This window comes from Podarcis cretensis, assembly GCF_951804945.1.
Source record: "Podarcis cretensis genome assembly, chromosome: 1".
NCBI classification, from domain to species: domain Eukaryota; kingdom Metazoa; phylum Chordata; class Lepidosauria; order Squamata; family Lacertidae; genus Podarcis; species Podarcis cretensis.
The window spans coordinates 9,532,964-9,554,178 of NC_137170.1; the positions used below are offsets into that span (position 1 = coordinate 9,532,964).

Sequence of the window (21,215 nt, forward strand, 5' to 3'; positions counted from 1 at the left end):
AAGTCCCAACACTGCTGTAGTCCAAAGCATAGAGAGGGCATCAGGCTGCTCTACAAGGTCACAGCCTCCACCCCCCCCATCCCACCCCTGCATTATAATGATATTGCTTTTCTTTATCGTTTACAGAGATGCACCATTCAGAGGCACAGACAAGCAGTTCTTAAATTCCGTTGATATCAGTGGAAAAGACAGCAAGACGCCAAAAGTGTTTAATGGTGTGCAGATTGTACATATTAATAACGCCGCTGGTGACATTAGACTATTTATTATTGTGTTCGTTGGTTCCCACAAGTAAACATGGGGGGAGTGGAGTGCTGACAGATGTCCTCGGTAATTATTTTTCAATCTGGGTCCATTTCTTTCTTCCCATGAGAGAGCCAACTATTCTCCCTCGGGCTTTTATAAGCGGCTATTGTGTTGAGAAAGGAGAACAGGACACCATGCAGTCAATATGATTTTTTGGGGGGAAGGATACACAGATACACACACACACAATAGATGACAAGCAAAGGCAGCCCTTGACCCTTAAGTTGTATCCAGCCCTACAGGGTGAGCAGGAGCCAATTCTGGGTGGCAACATCCTAAATTTAGGGCCTAAATATTGCACTGCCACCACATCAAACTCCTCTTCCTGTGGAGACAAGGAGGGGGGGGAGGTTGAGAATTTGCCTGCAGTTTCTCCTGGAAGTGAGAAATAATGTTTACATTTGCCTGTGCAAGTGGCCAGAGGGGTTTTATAAGTTAAACCCGCAAGAATTATTGCTTGTAATCCTTTAACTGGTATGATGAATGCCTCTTGCAACATACTGTTTTGCTGGCATGTTATAATGCAGCGTTGACGCTTGCAATAAAATGTCAGAAAGATTAGTGTCTTGTATTTTAACACTTGAGAACCGCTCTCTGGCTGCAGAGAAGCCCCAAGGGCCAAAATTAGTAGGTCAATAAATGGATGGGTCACCATGCCAAGTAAATTTGCACTTGTGGATCGCCGTACCAAAAAAGTTGAGATCCGCTAGCCTAGGTGAGACATTCCTTCGTATTGGACTTGGCTATACAGCTGCAAGTAAAATGTTTTAAATGTGTTTTAAGTCCAATATACATTGTGACACTAGATGGCAATGGTGAGCCTTATGGAAAATTCAATGTATTTTTAAAAACGCTTTTTTTAAAAAGCATTTTCAGAATGTTTTTTATATGTGTGTAGATTCCACTTGTGTCTTCTACACTGCTCATCCTGACTTAACCCTGCTTTCTCTGCCACAGGCTGTGGGTCAAGGGATGCTATATGTGGACGACCTATTTATTTTGGTGATTTGGGGGGGTGGGGCGGTGGACCCCAGAAATAAATCTGAAGAATGTGTGGGATTAACTCGCCACCTTTTCGTCCCCACCTCCCTTCCTGCAGCAGTTGATTCTTCCACAGCCCAAGACCTGTAGTATAAACATTGCAGTAACTTAGATAAACATGCACTTAATGATGCAAAACGCTAACAGGGGAGATAAGGGTCATTAGCTGCAACAGAAACTGGAAATAAAATTGGGGTGGGGAAGGAGAGATGAGACAGGTGGGCACGAGAAAGAGTCTTTCTCCTCCCTCTCTTCTGCCATAAAATCAACTCCTAGTTGCATTTCTGCAACTCTCTGGCTATAAGGCAGCTGGCCCCAGGAGACTGGAATTAAACCCTGTATTCGGGAGGAAAAGTTTCAGATAACACTAAAAATAAAATTAAAAACTCAAAGAAACTCCAGGCACGCAGCAAATGTTTATGGCCACAGCCCTAGGCTCACTTACTTGGCAAGATATCCCATTGGGGGAGAACGAGATTTACTCCTGAGAAATCAGGCAAAGGATTGTTCTAAGCAAGTTACTCAGGATAAAACCTTCCTGCTTGGAATAGAGCTTACTCCCAAGTAAATGCCCTGTACTGGTCTTGAAAACTTTCCCCCCTTTCATTTTGAAAACTTTAAAGTGAAGTACCTGAATTTAAATAATAGAAGAATACAGATGCAATCCCTTGCAGGCTTATGTAGGAATGAGCTCCACTGAGTGGAGTAGGACATTTGAGTAAAATTTGCAAACTGGCAAATGTAAACAAACACAGATATACTCCACCCCTGCCTTTTCCACATGGAAAGCATTGATCAGATACGTAGTTTGGTTCAGTAAAGACTCCCAAGAGACCTCAGGAGTATAATGGGTGAAAACTAGAATCCACTTACAAACCTTGTTGGGAGTCATAGGATTCATAGATACTGGTGAATTCAGTGGGAGTTCCTCCCAAGTCAGGGTTTGTGGGCTTAACAAGAGGGGGCTGGAGAGTTTAAGCTTCAACTCACTCGCTTCAAAGCAAGTCCCACTGAATCCAACAGCATTAGGATCACCCGGCGAACCACCGCATTGGTGATTTAAAAGCCGGTTGTGCCATTTTGAAAGCTCAATACGGAGGCAAAAAGACCTTCCACATTACAAAAAAGCAAAACGCCAACACATATTGAGTTATTAATATCAGGTCAGCTCAGTCTCCTCTGAGAAAGCAACTTGAGGACCAAGGCTAATTTCCCTGAGTCAGAAACTCCCCCTCCCCACTTAAAGGACCAGAGGCTCTTTAAGCATTTCTGCATTTGGTGAGGCATAAATGTTGACAGAATTGCAGTCTTTATGCCGTTTGTTTGTTTGTTTGTTTGTTTGTTTGTTTGTTTGTTTGTATAAAAAATCTGGCCTTCCCTGGGCCATAATCCATGGCTTGGGGAGGTCACCTGTGTACCACTGAAATTGCTTTGTGCAGTTCTCTCATTCATTGTGATCTGGACTTGCACATTGGCAATGTAGATTTAGGGGTTGCATCTACAGATGAGCCAAATCACGTGGACAGAGTCCACCAAAATATGAGGAGGAAGAAGAAGAAGAGTTTGGATTTGATATCCCGCTTTATGACTACCCAAAGGAGTTTCAAAGTGGCTAACAATCTCTTTTCCCTTCCTCCCCCACAACAAACACTCTGTGGGGTGAGTGGGGCTGAGAGACTTCAGAGAAGTGTGACTAGCCCAAGGTCACCCAGCAGCTGCATGTGGAGGAGCGGGGAATCGAACCCCGTTCACCAGATTACGAGTCCACCGTTCTTAACCACTACACCACACTGGAAGGACCATGGCTCAGAGGTAGAGCATCTGCTTTGCATGTTAAAACCCTATCTGCAATTTTTGGCATCCCCGGGGAGGGAGGGAACTAGCCATGCCTGAAACCATTAAGTCTCCCCCAGTCAGTATGGGCAGTGCTGAGCTAGATGGGCGAATAGTTTCATTTTGTACAAGGCAGTTTTCTACCTTCCTAAAATTAAGCCCATCCAAGGCACAATATCTTTGGAGCAAATCTCCACTAAAATCCAGTGGGAACTGCAGCTTCCTCTACTGTGTCCTTAGATAGACATACATGCCATAGTATAATACCCTCCAACATTTCTCCGATAAAAATAGGGATGCTCTATATAATAATAAAGGGACGCGGGTGGCACTGTGGGTTAAACCACAGAGCCTAGGACTTGCCTATCAGAAGGTTGGCGGTTCGAATCCCCGCGACGGGGTGAGCTCCCGTTGCTCGATCCCTGCTCCTGCCAACCTAGCAGTTCGAAAGCAGGTCAAAGTGCAAGTAGATAAATAGGTACCACTCTGGCGGGAAGTTAAACGGCATTTCCGTGCGCTGCTCTGGTTCGCCAGAAGCGGCTTAGTCATGCTGGCCACATGACCTGGAAGATGTACGCCAGCTCCCTCGGCCAATAAAGCGAGAAGAGCGCCGCAACCCCAGAGTCGGCCACGACTGGACCTAATGGTCAGGGGTCCCTTTACCTTTACCTTTATATAATAGAATAATAATAATAATAATAATTAATTAATTACTATTTATGCCCCATCCCTCTTGAATGTGTTTCCCCAGACACTCTGGGTAGCTTCCAACATATATAAAAACTTCCCTATATAGGGCTGCCTTCAGATGGCTTGAGGAGTTGGATAATTCCATACTCTCTGACATTTCTCTGTTGAAAATAGGGACATCCTACCAAACATTCCAACATTTCTACAATGAAAATAGGGGCATCCTAAGGAAAAGCGGGACATTGCGGAATCAAATCAGAAACCGGGACGGCTTCTGTAAGCACAGGACTGTCCCTGGAAAATAGGGACACTTGGAGGGTCTGCAGTATAAAACCACAGAATCAAAGACTTGTAGAGTTATTCCAGAATACTTTCTTCCCGCCCTGCAGAGTAAATGTGAAGAGAAGGGCAGCCTTATTTCTGAGTAAGTTCGAACAGCACTGGCTGCAATTCAAAAAGGTATTTGTTAGGGAGTAGATCCCACTAGGCCTTATTCCAGAAATAAACATGCTTACATTCCTGCTAATTGATCCACTGGTTTCAGTGGGTTCCATCCAAGCCTACAGGTCACCCTCTCCCACTGAGATCAGGGGGGATGTGATGAAAGTGCTTAGCTGAACTGCCTTCTCCATTTTTCAAACACTTCCCATTGAATGTTTATTCTCTCTAACGATGAATGCTTTCTAAACGCAGGACAGGGCCCATAAATTATTTTAAAGCAAGGGGGAGAGGGGACAGTCGAAAGTCAACAGCCATAGTGGACAGGACCATTTGCCTCGGAGAAAGAATCGGGTTTGAATTGGGTTTTAACAACTTTTCTCTCCCTCCCACAGGCCTTCACTGAAAGGCTAAGGGGAAGTAAACAGATTTAAAACCCCAACTTCAGAAGTAACCTTCAGGCCTTGACAGACTAGCAGGGAAGGGAGGTGTGTCTACGAAGATATAGGCTACCTGTTAATCTATTTATAAAGAAATAAAAATATTAGACTTTTATGTTTTCAGTCTTATCATCATGATTTAATTTAGACTTCTTTGGGTACAAGAAACCTGGAAAGAAAAAGCACATGCTACTATTGGTAACAAAAATCAAATTGCCACTTTGATTTTTATTTCCCCCCTGTATATTTTTGCAAGCCAAACTAGGAGGTGAGGTGGGAAGGAGGTAAAGTTGAGAAAGACAGAAAGAAAACCTATAAAAAGAATGTGGGTTATGGTAGATATATGTCTGGGTAAAATTGTTCCTATTTTTGTCGTCGCTGTGTTTTGTTGGGTTTTGTGTTGTTGTTGTTGTTGTTTTTATATAAAAAGAGTCACATGGATTAATTGCCTAAATTCACCACAAACGTAAAAATGACTGACATGAGTGTACTGTCACACTTAAAATTTACTCTAACGTAAAAAGGCCTCACACGATCTGCATTAAGACATAGGCACTTACATTCTTCACCTAATACTGCATCATCATCATCATCTTTTCAGTTTTTAAGCTACTTCAAAATCTTTTTCAGAACGCTACATCTGACCAAGAAGAAAAATGTAAACTTAATTTGCCCTCGCCAGATCTCCAAACTTTCAAAACAAAAGTTTTAAGATACGCTACTCCTCTCCCCCCCCCCCCAACCACGCTTTCATATTTCCTAAGAATTCAAAGCCGGGACAACAACCTCACTACTGCCTATGGAGACAGCCCAAGACACACTTACTAGAAAGTAAAGGCTGAAGAATTATGCAGTCTTAGGGCTGGGGGTTGTGGGAGTGGGGTAAGCCCCATTTAAATGACTTCTGAGTAAATATGCACAGAATTGTTCTGCCAGGCCCACTGACTTTAGGAGGACTTAACTTCTGGGCAAAGACACTTCCCAGTTCCTGCTTAAAATATCCCCCACACACATACACTATTATAGTGTACAGGAAAGGGAACAGACAAGATCCAGCCAAAAAAACCAAGCACGTTCTATAAAGCTCAACACTCATATTTAAAAACTTAAACGCTTGATTTCGCTGGGTGATGCCCACCAACGTTTTAAATAAATGAATTCATTTGTAATTCTAGCTGACAAGCATATATATATATATATATATATATATATATATATGAAGAAATGTGAGACACAAATGGAGGGGGGCAAAGGGGTGTGCCTGTTGTGTGTGTTGGGGGGTGTTGTTTTGTTTATAGCATGCCCATGGGTGTGTGCTATCTCTGTTTGGCTTCCGCTAAGACATAATGACAAGGATGCCGGGAGGAGAGCTGGATAAATGAGAAGTGGAGACAGGCCTTTGTGGGGGTCAGAGAAGGGCTTTGGAAGAGATCTTTAGAAGTCACTTAAGAATCGCCAGGTGAGCTCTCGGGAAACAAAACAAAACCGAGTGGGTTGGGCAATGGGAGCAGGAAGGAAAAATAATTCATGACAATGTCCCCTTATTTACAAACCACTGGGTGGTGGCGGTGGGAGAAACCCCCATCCCTGTCTCTCCGGATTATGAACCCAAGTCCACCAAGCTGGAGGTGAGAGGGCCTAGGAGAGAGTCTTGCAGTTGGTGCTGGTGGGCTTGGAGGCCGTGAGTCGCCTGGGAGGCGGACAAGCCCGTCAAGGAATAGGTGGAGTTTCTGGCATGGCTGAGGCTGCCCTGGAGCAGGAGGATTGAGTTCTGATCCGGACTCTGTGGGGGCGAAAACTCCTCTTCCGAGCTGGACATGAGCGGCTTCGCCCCGTCCAGGGGAGACAGCTGGTTCTGTTTGTTTGTGGAAGTGTTGTTGTTCTCCGTATTCTCCCTGGGAAAAAGAGAGGCAGAGAAATGAGAAACTGGTCATAGACCAAGCTGGTTGCAAAAGCAAGGGACAAGGAGGGGGGAGGGAATGAACGTCCCATCAGCCTAAATTGGCAGAAATGCAATTACGCAAGGGGAAAACTCTACCGAAAGTTCACTGTCACTCGCTCAAGCCACCAGCGGTTTTAAAGTCCCAGTGCTGGAAGTAAGCTTCTCTGATGATACTTACTCCCAAGTAAGCCACGTAGTGGAATCACAGTGTGTGGGGAGGAAAGCTCTGGATGCTAAACACCATTTATATAGCCATTCTACACAGCAAAAGGAGATTTTTGGGCAGCACATATTTCAGTATGGTGTTTCTCAGCAGATATAAATCGCCTTGAAATTTCGCTCGGCTTATTTTCAAGGAAACTGTACAATAGAATCTGTTTGTCATGGTGCACGGCCAGATCCTGCCCCTCATCTATTCAGAATTAAGCACCCACCCTGCTGTGTTCAATGGGGCCTAAGTAACTACACACAAGATCCCTTCTTTTTAAGGCTGTTCTGTTGAACACTTTGCCTTGGAAGTCCCACTGAAATCAGTAGACCTAACTTCCATGAATGCTCAGGGTTAGAAGGGCAAAAACTGAAAATTCGTTGACTTTTGTTTTCTGGGGGAAAAGTCGGATATTTGTCTTGAGTATCAAGGCAGTCCTTCTATCAGGTTAAATAACCCCTTTAAGATCCTAAAAAAGATTTAGATTAATGGGACTCGCTTCCAAAGGAGAATGTTGTACAATCAGAGTATAACAGTGTAGGAACAGAAGTCAGAGAAAAGGTGAGGGAAACTTCCAGAAATTTCTGTTTTGTCGTGTTTTGAAATTGGTTGAGGAAAACACACAATTTATTCTCCTTTTATCTTGCAAGCCACCTTGACAGTGTTTTTGCCCTTCAAGGCAGCCTAAAAGCTATTTTAAATGAAGTATGCTTGGCCTTTTTTTTTTTTTTTAAAAAAAGGAACCTTTTTTTTTTTTTACAAATGTGAAAAAAGACAGGCTAGGTCCAAGAACAGGTTGAAGCCAAAGTGTGAGAGATTAAGACTGGATTATCAATGGAGGAAGAGTTGAGAAAAGCAACTGCTTTAATAGTTGGCTGGCTCATGCCCTAAATAACTTCAAAGAAAGGGTTTTTAAAAACTACACATAGAACCCTAAAAGAAGACACCGGTTAGGATCAAGGCTGCAAATATTTCACATTAGCTCAGAGGACGAACAATACTGTCCTGAGCTCCTAACATTTTCTATAAAAACCTCCCCCAGTCACCCTCGAGAAGCAAAAAACATTTTATTTCCAAGGGGTGAACGCTAGAATCAGGATTTCTTAACTTGGTGGAACTTAGCCAGAAAGAGTGAAAGTTGTCCCCTTCCCTATAAAAATATATAATTTTGTCTGAGTCACTGTTTCTCTCCCCATCCCCTCCCTGCACGCATAGAAAAGGAAAAGGAAAAAACACCAATCCCTCCTGCAGGGTTGGCTGATACAGACAACCAGGCAAACCCCGGATCGTCTGCAATGGAGACAGCAGAACACGGTCGCCTCTACATAAATGCAAACACGCAACCTTTTCCTTACACTCTGGTGGGGGGAACGGAAGAAGCGAAAGCTGCGTCCGTCGCCCGTAGCAATTGCGGCTTCGTTGCAAAACAAGGGGAGGTATTAACTGCAGTTTAATATAGCGCACATTTCTATCCGGTCTAAGCACCAGAAAACCTGTTGTTTCACTCCTGGTAAATGGGCATCTATTGCCCCTTTAGAGATGATCTAGCGGAGCGCTTTGCTTGGAAGTGAAGTAAAACCTGCGGCGAGTACTGCGCACGGAGATTTCTCTCCTGCGCGCAGCTCCGTTGAGATGGGGGGGGGGGCAGCTTAAAAGACGACCTTCCTGCGCCTCCCTTATTTCTGCGCGGGTCCCCTTAACAGAGACTTTCGCTCGAGTCGAAAGTCCGCCGCCCTCTGCGAGGAACAAGGGATCGCGCCTAAGGCAAGTGCGCATTCACACAACCTAGGTCAAACACGCGAGTCTCAGGCGGAGTAGAACGGCCAGACAAAAATCGGCATGGGGGGCGGGCATTTCTCAGGCAGCCTTTCTGAAACCCAGATAGTCACTCGCCACTGAAGCTTGTCGGTGGTTTCTGCTTCCACGCAGGGTGCGCGTTGGGGAACTGGGTACAAAATCCCGATTATCAACAACACGCTGTTAAAAATAAATAAATCCATGGGACTGAATTTCAAAAAGGGTGTTTAAAAATCGGAGTAATGAGCCCTACTGATTTCAGGCTGATGGGCCCACAGCTGAGCCCCTAAATACATTTGCTTGAAGGCCAGTCATATCTCGGTGGTTCTCTTAACATCCTTTGGGTTAAGTTTCCGACTTCATACCCCTTTGGCTATTACACAGTCACACAATCTGTGAATTATAAATTGTTCCCTCTCTTACAGTCGATGTTTATGGCTGCAGTGAGAATTGCAAATCAATTTCCGATATTAGGAGAGTGGAATCTCAGGGCATTAGTTAATCCGGATTAAGAAACGGAGTGGATCGGGATTGAACGGGTTGTATTTGCAGCCAAGAAAAAGGTATTGAGAACCTTCCCTACCGGATGGGTAAAAACAAGGGTGTGAGAAATTAGAATTTAAGTGAGCAGTGAGCAGGCAGGGGCGCCCGCGCACCCCTTGCATTCACACGACCAAGAGCTCACGGAAACATATATACAGAGCTAGGCAGACCAGAAGCTCAGACCTAAATCCCGTTGAATCCAGTCGGTTCTACTCCCTAGTAAATGGGGTGAAGATTTCAATGAGTATGGAGTGAATCTCTCCCGCAGAAATCAGGGGTATCTCCAGAGAGTTTTCTTAGTGTGGATCGTGCCCACGGCCTCAGGTGGAGGAAGAAACCCCAAATAATGGTGTGTGTGTGTGCGCGCGCGCGCGCATGTGTGTGTTTTACAATTCTCTGAAGAGTGGTTCATATTTTAATAATGGCTTCATCGTTGCAGCTGCCACGTTTTTGGCCTCCTATTTAGACAGCTGCAGCCGGAACATCTCAGCCGAAGTGATGTCAATGTTAGCTTAGGTGAAGGAGACGCGGGTCTAGTCGGCGCGTCCACGTCGCGGCGTCGAAAAATAAAATGCATTTGGAAAAGCTGTGTCTCTGCACAGCCGCTTCCAGCAGCACAACCCTCTAAATGTTTAGGATGGAAGCTAAAAATAATAAATAACCGCCGAGGACCTTCGCTCTTTTGGAAAACGGAGCTTTCAACTCTGGAATGCTCAGGATGCGGGGGAAACAGCCGCAGAAAAAAAAGAAAAAAAAACACATTTCAATGCAGTTTCGCAAGCGACGCGTTAAACCGGTTTGGGCCTTTCCCCGGGAACCTAAACCGAGCCACAAGGTTCAGTTCGGATTTTTGAAAATAAATAAATAAAATGGTTGCTCTTCCCTCCCCACAATATTCAGAAGCGCGCACAAACAGAGCGAGCAAAAGATGGGAGGTTTTGCAACATCAGGTGTCAAAAAAGTATTTGTCAAAGTGTAAATACCGAAAGATTAATGCTAATTGATTTATTATAACGAAAGCTATTTAACTACTGTCGGTTATTATCATTTTTAAAGTATCCCTCCAGCTTTCTAGCCTGCATTCACACGTTACGCCTTCCCCGGAAAAGAAGAGGTCGGGCGCGCCTACAGAGATCCCCTCTGTTTACCCAAACCTCGGAGTTCCCTCGGGCTAACTCCCAAGCGCGTGGATCAGCTGCTTGGTTTTTATTCCTTTTTAAAACCTTTCTGTGCTGTTAAGATTACGTTTACTCGAGGGGAAATGCCCCGATCCATGTCAAGTTTAATCAGAATCCGGAGGGGGGATTGTCCCAACAATTGGCCAGTAGGCAAGGAAGTGGACGTAGCTTCTTCTCTGGGTACAGAAAAAACTCTAACCGTTAAAAAAAATGAGGTAGAGCAAAGAAAGACCAATGCGGCTCCTTACTAAATACTTGTTTTTATTTAATATATCCTGAACTCTTAATGGGTGGAGCTTCTCCTATAGGCACCAGTTTGCTTGCTTGCTTGCTTATTTAATTGCACGAGAGTCCAGAAAAATATGGGGAAAGTGACGTTTTTATATACGTTATTATGTTTTTATATACGCTGGAAGCTGCCCAGAGTGGCTAGGGCAACCGAGTCAGACTGGCGGGGTACAAATATCATCATCATCATCATCATCATCATCATCATCTAGTTCCATCTCCAGAGCGAAGCAAAACCAACAGCAGGCTAGGAACTCTCTGCCAGCGCTGTTTGTGCCAAATGACCCATCTCTAACCAATGCACATTTACTTGGGGGGGGGGTGAGGAGGCATCATTTACCCCCCCCCCCTCCAGCCAGTAAAGAAGGCAAACTAACAAGAGAGATGGAGCAGGGGTGGGGATTAATACAGTATATATACACCGTATATGTCACGTCCATGTATTCAAGATCTGATGGACAGGAAGGGCGCTGGGTCTCCTCGACCCCTTCCTTTCCCTCCCCTCTCAAGGCACTAACTTGTTACGGGCAGAGTAACATTAAGCCCAATCTTGGGACAGGAGATAACCGGGTCTCACAGATCTCCGGTTTCCCTCCCCTCTCTCCCTCTTCCGGGGTCCGGTTTGCAACAAATAATAATAATAAAAAACACCTCAACAGCTGAAACCAGAGTCTGCGCCAATTCGTCCCAACTTCACAACAGAGGAGCCGCCAAGTTGGACACTCGGCCCCGCGGCTCCACCGGGATGGCAGATCCATTGCTCTGCAACCTCTGATTTGTATTGCAAGCGCGTCCGGCCAAAAGTATCCTGGGAGCTATAGTTTAAGGGTGCTGGGAATTGCAGCTCTGTGGGGGTAAAGTACAGCTCCCGGGATTCTTTGAATGCATGGGGTAGGGGGTGGGGAGGAAGCCTGGGTTGTTATCCTTCGGCAATTTAGATTGTGACCTCTTGGGGCACGCATTTATTTTCCCCTCCTTCCCCTTCCGCCCCCGTTATTTTGATGCTGCTAAAAACTATCTAAAACAGAACCGCCTTTGAGGCCGGCATCCCACTCCGCCGCGTAAAACCGGGTGGGAATATTCCCCCGGACTTGGATAATGCATGAATTATTGTGATACTAGGGGCTCATTTCTGCACCTACTGCCGAGTTTTGTGTGGGGAGGATCTGGGAGTCATCAATGGGACTGACACCCTAATCCTAAACACATGTAAACCTTCCTAAAGTCAAGTACGTCAATTTAAGCGGGGTGTGGCTGGGGTTGCAAGGAAGATAAACGACTCCCTATAACCTCACCCATCCAGCTCCTTTGATTAACCCCCTCGCGGTCTGCTAGGAGTGGGGGAAGTCTGCCCACAGCCTCCTGCATCACAGGAGGGGGGGGGGAGAGAGAGAGCTTTGGAGACTGCTCCATCAAGCCTATGCGTGCCTACTGGGGAAGTTAAGCCCCACTGCATTCAATGGGGCTTACTCCCAGGTAAGGGACTGCAACCCCCAAGGCTGATCAGTGGGGGAAACTGAGGTTAGAGTTCATCCTAATTCCATGATTTATCTTTTCAACTTGGTTATTATTATTATAAAAGTGTGTTGAGGACTGCAGCCTTTGTGTGCATATCTAAAAGCATGTGGGCTTGCTGAGTTGACCTGTCTAACCTATTGCTGGCCATTTTATATTTTTTGAAAAATCACAAGCACACTGTTCTCGGATGCACACTAACTCAGGAGTAAGCAAAGCCAAGAACATTGAGACCTACTTTTGCTCAAACAGGCTTAGGAGACTCAAGCTGCAAAGTCCTCTTCCGGCTTCCCCTATCACCCTTCTCACCTCTTTGACCTCCAGTACTTTAAATTTTTTATTTTTTTTATTCTTTTTTTTTAAGAAAACCTACTCCAAAAGGGAAGTGGTGGCTCGCAGACTCACCAGGGAGCTAGTTTGGGTTTTCAAACAGTGCCAAACTGAGACACAACACTCCAATCTGGAGACTTCTGAGCCCACAATAAACCCAGCGGAAGCATAAACAAGAGAGGGTGTTATTCCTGGTCACTTTTATTTCCTTTGCTCATATATATGCCTCATCTTGCTGCAGCTTGGGAGATGTATCTAATAGGAAGGGGGCTTTTGCTGGAATTGGGGGGGGGGAGAGGATTAAAGGGGAGAGTGGAAACATTACTGGGCACCAAAAGAATCAGGATAGCTTCTATCAAGTACAGGGAACTCTGGACTAGCTCCCAGAGAGGAAAGAAAATCGGGAACAGAGGTGCAAATGGGACCTCTTTTTGCAGCATGTGCTGGTCTGGTTAGTGGGCTTCAGTCCACAGAAGTTTCTGCCCTTACAAATATGTCGTCTTTTAAGGTGACAAAAGACTCTGATTTGTTTTCCTGCAAGAGACTGACGCAGCTGCCACTCTGGAAATCTTGGCCTTCCAGTTACCTTGTCCTTTCAATATATATACATATATATATTTGCATAACCCCCCTAGGCCAAGCAGGACTGCAGTGACGTTTATTTGTGCTGAGCGCCAGAAACTGTAACAACTCCACATCAGGAAAATGCCGCAAAGGGTGTGATTATTTTCATTCTCCTTCCTCAGGACATAATAGGAGGAAGGAGAGGTTTGGAAGCAACAATCAAGGGAAGGAGTTCAGGAGGTTTTGAGAAGGTCCTCTTTCACCAAGACACGGCCTTTCTATGGGTACCTGTTAGTACTCTTGACTAACAGGTATTTAACATGACACCGTAGACTGTGCGCAGATTTCAGAAGCAAGTAAGAGCCCCTAGGGACACGATCCAGGCCCATCTGAGCCCTGAAGGCCCAATGAGTTTCACGGTCAGGGTGGCATGATGCAATCCTAATCATGTCCATTCAGAAGCAAGTCCCACTGAACTCAATGGGATTACTCCCAGGTAAAGCAGGGTTTAACTAGGAACCTCCTCCTAGGCATGTCTATTGAGAGGCAAGTCCTTTAGGAGAGGGTATTATTATTATTCTTATTATTATTCCAGGTAATACCATTGCAGCCTAAAAATCAATGGGAATGGTAAACTGTATCGGCAAGTTTTTGATGTTTTGCTATGTTTTTATATGTACTGCATGCCCCCCAGAGTGGCTGGGGAATTCCAGCCAGATGGGGTATAAATAATAAAATCAGTGCTTTTATTATTATAAACGCTACGAATGATCATTTGGCATAGTTGGTACTGAATATAGGATACCATCCAGCCAAAGTTAAGATTTCCTATATAAATCACCATAAATTTACGCTCCAACGATATATCCAACATACCTGGGAGGCGGGGGGGGTGTTTAAGGCCTCACAGACCCAAACTAGACTGACTTCTGAATAGACATGTATGAGGCTGCGATGCAAAAGTGCCTACCTGTGACTGAATCCTACCTTACGTTATCTTATGGATAATTCCGGATAGCGGGAGCCTACGCGTGCTTACTCGGATGCAAGTCTCAGCGCGTTTAGCTCGGCTTGCTCTCTGTCTGTACGTGTGTCCGTCCGTCTGTCTGGAGGTCTCTCGCTCTCTCTCTCTCTCTCTCTCTCTCTCTCTCTCTCACACACACACACACACACACACACACAGATGAAGTTTGGTCGCCCCCTCCGCTCATCCGACTGGCAAAACAGCAGCACCCACCTCTCTTTCGCCTCCGCCGCTCGGTCGCGCTGCCTGCGGTTTTTGAACCAGTTGCTGACCTGGGTGGTGGTGAGCCCGGTGGCTTCGGCCAGCTCCCTCTTCTCCCGGGGCGAGGGGTAGGGGTTGTGGGCGTACCACTCGCGCAGGACGCCCCGGGACTTCTCCTTGAAGCAGTAGCTGGTCTCCTCGCCGTCCCAGATGGTCCTGGGCAAGGGGAATTTCCTCCGCACGCGGTACTTGCCCACGGCGCCCAGCGGCCGGCCGCGCAGCTTCTCGGCTTCCACGTAGTGGGCCTTGAGCCACAACTGCTGCAGCTTGGGGTGGTTGTGCGGAGAGAACTGGTGGCTCTCGAGGATCTTGTACAGCTCGCGGAAGTTGCCCCGGTGGAAAGCCACCACCGCCTTGGCTTTCAGCACGCTCTCGTTCTTGTGCAAGTGGTCGCAGGCGGGCAGGGACCACAGGAAGCGGCCCAGCCTCTCCAAGTTGCCGCCTTGCTGCAGCACCTCGCAGACGCACGCCACTTGCTCCTGCGTGAAGCCGAAAGACGGCAGCATGGACATGGCGACGGGGGCGCCGAGCCGCCGACGGGGCGCCCGCCACCCGGCGCTCGCTTAGCTGGCCGGAACCGGCAGAAGGACCGGCGGGGTGGGGTGGGGGTGGGGGGAGAGAGGAAAAAGCAGCGCTGGGCGCCGCCCCCCTCCCCACACAGGCAGAAGAAGGGGAGGCGCGCAGAGACTCACCCCCAGGCGCAAACTCCAAAAAGACCCTTGGCGAATCCAAGCAGGGAGGCAAAAGCGCCCCCGACAAAAACCCAGCGAGCGAGGCGCAAAGGAAATGGATGCTCCGGCGCTGTCGCTGCAGGCGCAGGAAACTTTTGGGTCGGGATCTCCGACGGCGGCCAAGCTGAAAGCCGCCCCGTCGTCCTCCGGGCTCCCTTGGATTGGATGTTTGCAGCGCCCTATAGGAACGCGCGTCCAGCAAAGCAGCAGCTGCGCCCGGGAGAGGGAGAGCGAGAGCGCGCGCCGCCCAGGACGCAGCAGAAAAAAGCAGCCGAAGGAAGGCGCGGCCCGGCCCGGCTCCGGCCTCGTTGGTTGGTGCGCGAGCGAGCGAGCGAGCGAGAGAGCGGGCGCTGGCGGCGACGGGGGCTTGGCAAGGTCCGCTTCGCTGTGGCTCTGGCTGCAGCCGAGGGGCCGACTGAGTGGCGAAGAAAGGCGAAGGAGACAGATAGGGCGGCTCTTGCTCTCTCGCTCTCTCCTCCTCCTCCTCCTCCCTCCAGAGGGGAGACACGTCAGGACCCTGCAATTCGAGCTGCTTCTCAAGTGTCATCTAAGGGGAACTAAACTCTGTGCAAATCAATTATTGCAGACTCTCTTTTTTTTAGAAGAAAAAAGAAAAAGACAGCCACCCATACCCAGCCCAGCTCTCTCCCCCTTCCTCTGCGGGCCCATCTCTCCTCTAGCTCGCCAGCCAGTCAGCCTCTCTCCTCTCCCTTCGTTCCCCCCCCCCGCCTTTATTTTCAGACCTGCTCATTCCCGGTGAGCTCATATTTAATTACCTTAATGTTGAGAATGAATAAATGATGCCCCTGATGAATAGGTTATGGCGCGCGATAAATAATGAAAGGAGCGCCATAACTATGTCTTAAGAGGCTAGGGAAGCCAAGGTGGGCATCTTATTGTTATTTATTCTTTCATTCATTCATTCATTTATTAATCATCACCCTCCTCGGAAATACATATTACTATTTATTTATTTTTTTGCATTCAAAGATTGAAGCTTAAAAGCGATGCCTTTGGGCTGCCAGCAGGAGTTGTGTTGCAAAAGGCCTCTCTCTGCGTGTAAATTGGTGGGAATTCGAATTATGCCAGGAGCGGACGCGGGAGCGCGCAGGAGCGCGTATTCCAATTACATCACGAAAAGCGATGCCCCTGCGGTCAATACAGCCTCCAAACGTAAGGTGACAGAAAGGGCACCCTGTCGACGTTACGTAATAGGTACTGGAATCGAACCAGCACATATTTCGCCTGTGCAGACGGAGTTAGGCCTATTTAAAATCCGCGATCCGCTCTGGAACGAACGGTACCGGGCTGAAACACTCCTTGCAGCGCGGCCTCAGCAAAATGACTCCGGAGTAAGCGTCTCCGGCCCTCTTGCAATCTGACCTGATCGCCGCGTAATTGCGCATCCTGTCCTGGAAATCAGGCGCGCTGAACGGAGCGCAGGTTATTTCCGAGTAAACTGAAATGCAGTTGTTGTTTTCCCGCATAATAAAGCTGCTGTCCTCAGCATATTAATCAGGGGCGTGGACCCCCATCCATCGAGAGCTGGCCCTCCTAGTAAAAACGCCAAAGATGCTGCCCGATTCTGTGGATGGTGACTCGGAAACAGCTGTCACTTGAATTCAGTGGGGCTGGCGACCAACTTAGTATGCTATGGGGAGCTGGCGCAACCCTAGTCGGGGTTGCGGGTGGTGTCAGAATTGTCTTACCGTATTTTCTGCACTGCGCGTAGCCACCCGCGCCCTCCCTTGAATTCTGCTAATCCTCATTTTGGTTCAAAAAGCAATTAGGAGGTTCCTCCAGGAGGAGGAAGATGATTTGGGGAAGGGAGGGAGAAACAATTAGAGCCTCTCCAAACAAAGGGAATCCATTGTCAGTAGCAAGGGCAGGGCTTGAGATAAGGACAATGAGGGCGAGATAAGCGCAGCAGCAGCGCTGCCGAAAAGGACCAAACGAAGAGCCTTTTATGAGCTGTACTTATCTTGGAGGCGATAAGTGACCAACAGCGGCGCTTACGAGGAGAGAACGCTTTTTGAGGTGCATCTAGTCAGGCAGAACTCCCGGGGTCCCCAAAAAACAACACCAGAGGGACTGAAGACCGGTGAGGTACTCTCCAGGTGCTGTTGAACTACAACTCCCATCTGCCTCAGTTTGGCCGGTGGTCATGGATAACGGGAGTTATAGTCCCTCAATTTATGGAGGGCGCCGCTTTGGGTACCGCTGGATTAGGAGAAGGTAATGTCAGAGCATCTCAATGTCAGAACATCTGCCTTGCATGCGGGTGCAGCTCCAATGAAGGCTGGGAGAGACTCCTGGACTCCCCAAAACCTGATGACGCACTATAAGGCCGCCCGACGTTCCCACGTTCAGAGGGATAACGGTGTTAAGTCGGATGCTGCAGCAAAAAGTAGGGAGAATGGGGACTTGCTTCGAAGTCAGGGTCCTTAAGCATGGCAGGTGGTCGCCCCGCACCCCTAAAACCAATCGCGCGTCTGTTTTGATCCCACATCTTTGTATTTAGAGGCAAAGTCCGGTAGATGTCAGCCGTCCCAACTCGGAACGTGGGGAGCTGTTTCCTGCCCAGTCAGACCACTGACTGCTGCGTCCAGATCTGTGTCGTCCATTGTCTCCAGTAGGGGGTCTCAGGCAGATGCTCTGCCAAGGGGCTACGACCCTTCCCCAACTGCGAAGAATAATAATAATGCTTTAGCATTTGTATCGCGCTTTTTACTACTTAGGATGCTTCGCGGGCATAGTTCCAGCGACCCCTCCATCCATACCCCATTGTTCTATTGATACCCCCCCCTTGTGGTTTGTTTATTTTTTTGCTTCCGCGGGGTTTCAGCTTCAGTGTACAGGCGCAATTTATGAATGCTGGTTGGGACTTAAAGCTCCCCGGTGCGTGTATAGGATCGCAGCATTAGGCTTCCTTTAGCGCTCAAGAATGGTACCTCGGGTTACAGACGCTTCAGGTTACATAGGCTGCAGGTTACAGGCTCTGCTAACCCAGAAATAGTCCTCGGGTTAAGAACTTTGCTTCAGGATGAGAACAGAAATCGCGCAGCAGCAGCGCGGTGGCAGCAGCAGGAGGCCCCATTAGCTAAAGTGGTACCTCAAGTTAAGAACGGTTTCAGGTTAAGAACGGGCCTTCGGAACGAATTAAGCTCGTAACCCGAGGCACCACTGTACCGGTTTTCATCCGCGTCTCAGCAGGTTTGTGAACCAGACCTGAGATTTGGTTTTTGTCCTTGGTTGGACTGATGTTCATATATCCTAATTGACTCTTCCAACCGGGTCATAGTCCTTCCATCGCAACGTCGTAGAGGTTGGAATCCGAACACGTGTTGTGTCGCTTGTAGTGGGAACGCGAGACCACACTCACACGCACGGCGACGGTGACTATAACTAACCCCGTGAAGTTAGATGTTAGGGGACGGCTGAGGAAGGCCCGGGTGTCCCTCTGAAACCCCTGTAGAGGCTGCCTAGATCAGAGATATTCGTGGGGGTGGCATCCGGAATGCTTGGCTATCAGTTTTTCTTTTCTTTTACGTCGTTTTCTCTCTCCCCCTTTTACTCGCAGGAATAAAAGGGAAAGCATGCAGGCAGCAGGGTTTGTGTACAACTGCTCACCAAGAAGTAATACAGTGGAAGAAGATTTAAAATTACATCAGGCCAGGACACATTTTGAAGAAACGGGCATTTGCCATCCAAAGACAGCGGTTGCGCTTAAGATCCTTAATTCCACAGCCTTAAAATGACTCGGGTCCGCAGACAGAAGGCCCACTGCTCCTCGATCTGTTTGCACGCCTCTCTGCGTGTCCCTGTCACGTGTAAATGCATAGGATCCTCTTTGCTCCCGAAAACGACCGCGCCGGCCAAACATCCTTTCTGCCTTGGTCGGTCTGCTCTGTGCCTCGGTATTATGAAACCACCAGGCAAAGACACTTTGGCGCCTTGGCTTTTGACCGCCAGGTCTGAAAACGGGGCCGGATTTTCTCTTGCACACTCGAGGAGCCGGTTCGTTTGGGGCTGAATTGAATCCGGTTCTTCTCATCTTTCTGGATCTTGCAGAAAGTGCCCTTAAGCCAGAGAAAGGCAGGCCCAAGCGCCGTGGCTGTGCACCACGCAGTGGTCAAAGTTTAGCAATTTAAGACCATATGGACTTAAAGGCATTAGGTGAGTTTGGGGGCGGATCTTTCCCTTTTCGACGGCTTCAAGAGGTGAGACCCCTCCTGCACACTCTGCAAAGCGGGCCCTGGACGACATCTACCCCCCATCTTTTTCTGAAAGCGCCACTGCATAGGAGCCACCACTTAGGGGCAGCTGGCCCTTCGCTCCCCAATAAAATATTCTACAAGTTGATGGGCATTGCCAGTCAAATGGTGCATGTGTCTTGTGATCAGCCCCCCCCCCCAATTTTTTAATTCAAGTTGGCACTATTACACCACTTTATGCGTGTGGATGTAATATGCATATAGGGAGACAATCTCTACCCGCTCCCCTCGGCCGGTGCAACGAATTGTCCCACCCGACCTGGTACTTTTCCCCACTTTATTTTGGTCCTCGTGATACCTTCAGAGAAGCTGCTGCAATGAATGTCCCTGCCAGCAAAAAATGTCTCGACTTGGAACGGACTTCTTATTGACAAGGCAGCTGCGTGGGGACCGGAACGCGACTCTTTAGAAAGGCGTCTCTCTCTCTCTCTCTCTCTCTCTCTCTCTCTCTCTCTCTCTCTCTCTCTCCACACACTCACAAAATTATATGCCCCAACATACCCCAAAGTCTATAACAGATGCGCAAAATATTTTCCCCCTCCTATTAGCAGAGAGAGGTTGGAAAGCTCACCCCCCCCCCGAAAAAAATGCCTCTCTCAAAGAGGTGTTTGCTAAATGGATGTTTACCGCGGCTAATGCTTTTAAAATAAGGACAGGAGGGATTTTTTTTTTTAAGTCTTCTTTTTAAAAAAGAGGCCAAAGGTCTGACAGATTATACCTGCAGGACTGGCGGGCGAGGCGAAAGACAGATCTGAACCAAATTGGGGGAGATAACTCTCTCTCCGGCCTGACAGCTATTTGTCTGCTGCCACCAACCCCCTCAACCCGCTTCCCTCCCCTGGGATCCTTTTCAAACGTCTGAGAAGCAAACACGGGATTTATCATTCTGTAGCTCCGCTCTGGACGAGATGAGGATTCTCTTTAAAGGGCCGGTTATAAATATATCAGCAGAGCCCACATGCTATCTAGCAGCAGTCGGCTACGAACAACGCTCTGGAGTAATCTCTCTCTCTTCTCTCTCTCTCTCTCTCTCTCTCTCTCTCTCTCGTGTGTGTGTCTGTGTGTGTGTGTGTGTTGTGTGTTTGTGGAGAACCCTCCAACGCTTACACCCACATCCTCAAAACATTTATATCCGGCTCTGCAGAGAATACTTGGCAGTTTAAAGTCCGCTTTTGGTTTCTTCCCGGGCTGATTTTCGCCTAACTCGTTCAGGACGCAAGAGCGGTGTTCCTTGCGAGTAAACAGTTCATGTCAATGTCGTTTTGCGCTCAGTTAAGTCTCATTTCTGTTGCAAATCATTCTGTTTCTGCCGCAATCGCCGACGAGCCACAAAAAGTGATCTTTGTTTCCTAACGCGGAGATTAAATAATTCGCTTTTATAAACAAGGGAACGTAGAGACCGAGAGCTCTCCTGCGCCACAAGGGGGTCTCTAACCTGATGCTGGGAGTCCTGCAGCCGAGAGCTAACTGCGGACGGTCATCATCACTTGCTATGTTTTATAAAAACCAGTCCCTTTCACTTCTCCAAATCAGACCGCAAAAAAGGCGGATATGGAATCGCGTTGCAAATTTACCAACTAGCCGAAAGGAGAAGCGCATTGCCCGGACGTCCCTCCCGGTGGGTGGTTTGGAGAAAACCCTTTGCGGCGTTGTTGTTTTTCATCGAGCCTTTTCAGAGAAAAGAATTTGCTATAAATAATCATTTGGAACATCGGGTCACCCGACTGCTGTTTTATTATTCCGCGGGCGCATTTTCCGCGGAGCCTGTTTACAAAAACAGCGTTTCTATGCGTTGCTAAGGAGAATGCGCGC

At 47.8% G+C, this 21,215-nt stretch overlaps 1 protein-coding gene across 2 annotated transcripts; it reads right to left on the minus strand.

Moving 5' to 3' along the window:
• Positions 1-4,956: 4,956 nt before the first annotated feature.
• Positions 4,957-15,036, minus strand: LOC307203202 (homeobox protein SIX1). 2 transcript variants are annotated; one of them, XM_079953849.1, is made up of 2 exons: positions 14,410-15,036; positions 4,957-6,643 (listed from the first exon to the last, which is right to left on the minus strand). In XM_079953849.1, the coding sequence occupies exons 1-2, from the start codon at positions 14,908-14,910 to the stop codon at positions 6,290-6,292; spliced, it is 855 nt and encodes a 284-aa protein (XP_079809975.1). In that variant the 5' UTR covers positions 14,911-15,036; the 3' UTR covers positions 4,957-6,289. The 2 variants fall into 2 exon arrangements, with proteins under 2 accessions (XP_079809975.1, XP_079809974.1); XM_079953848.1 differs by having other exon boundaries at positions 14,351-15,030.
• Positions 15,037-21,215: the final 6,179 nt, after the last annotated feature.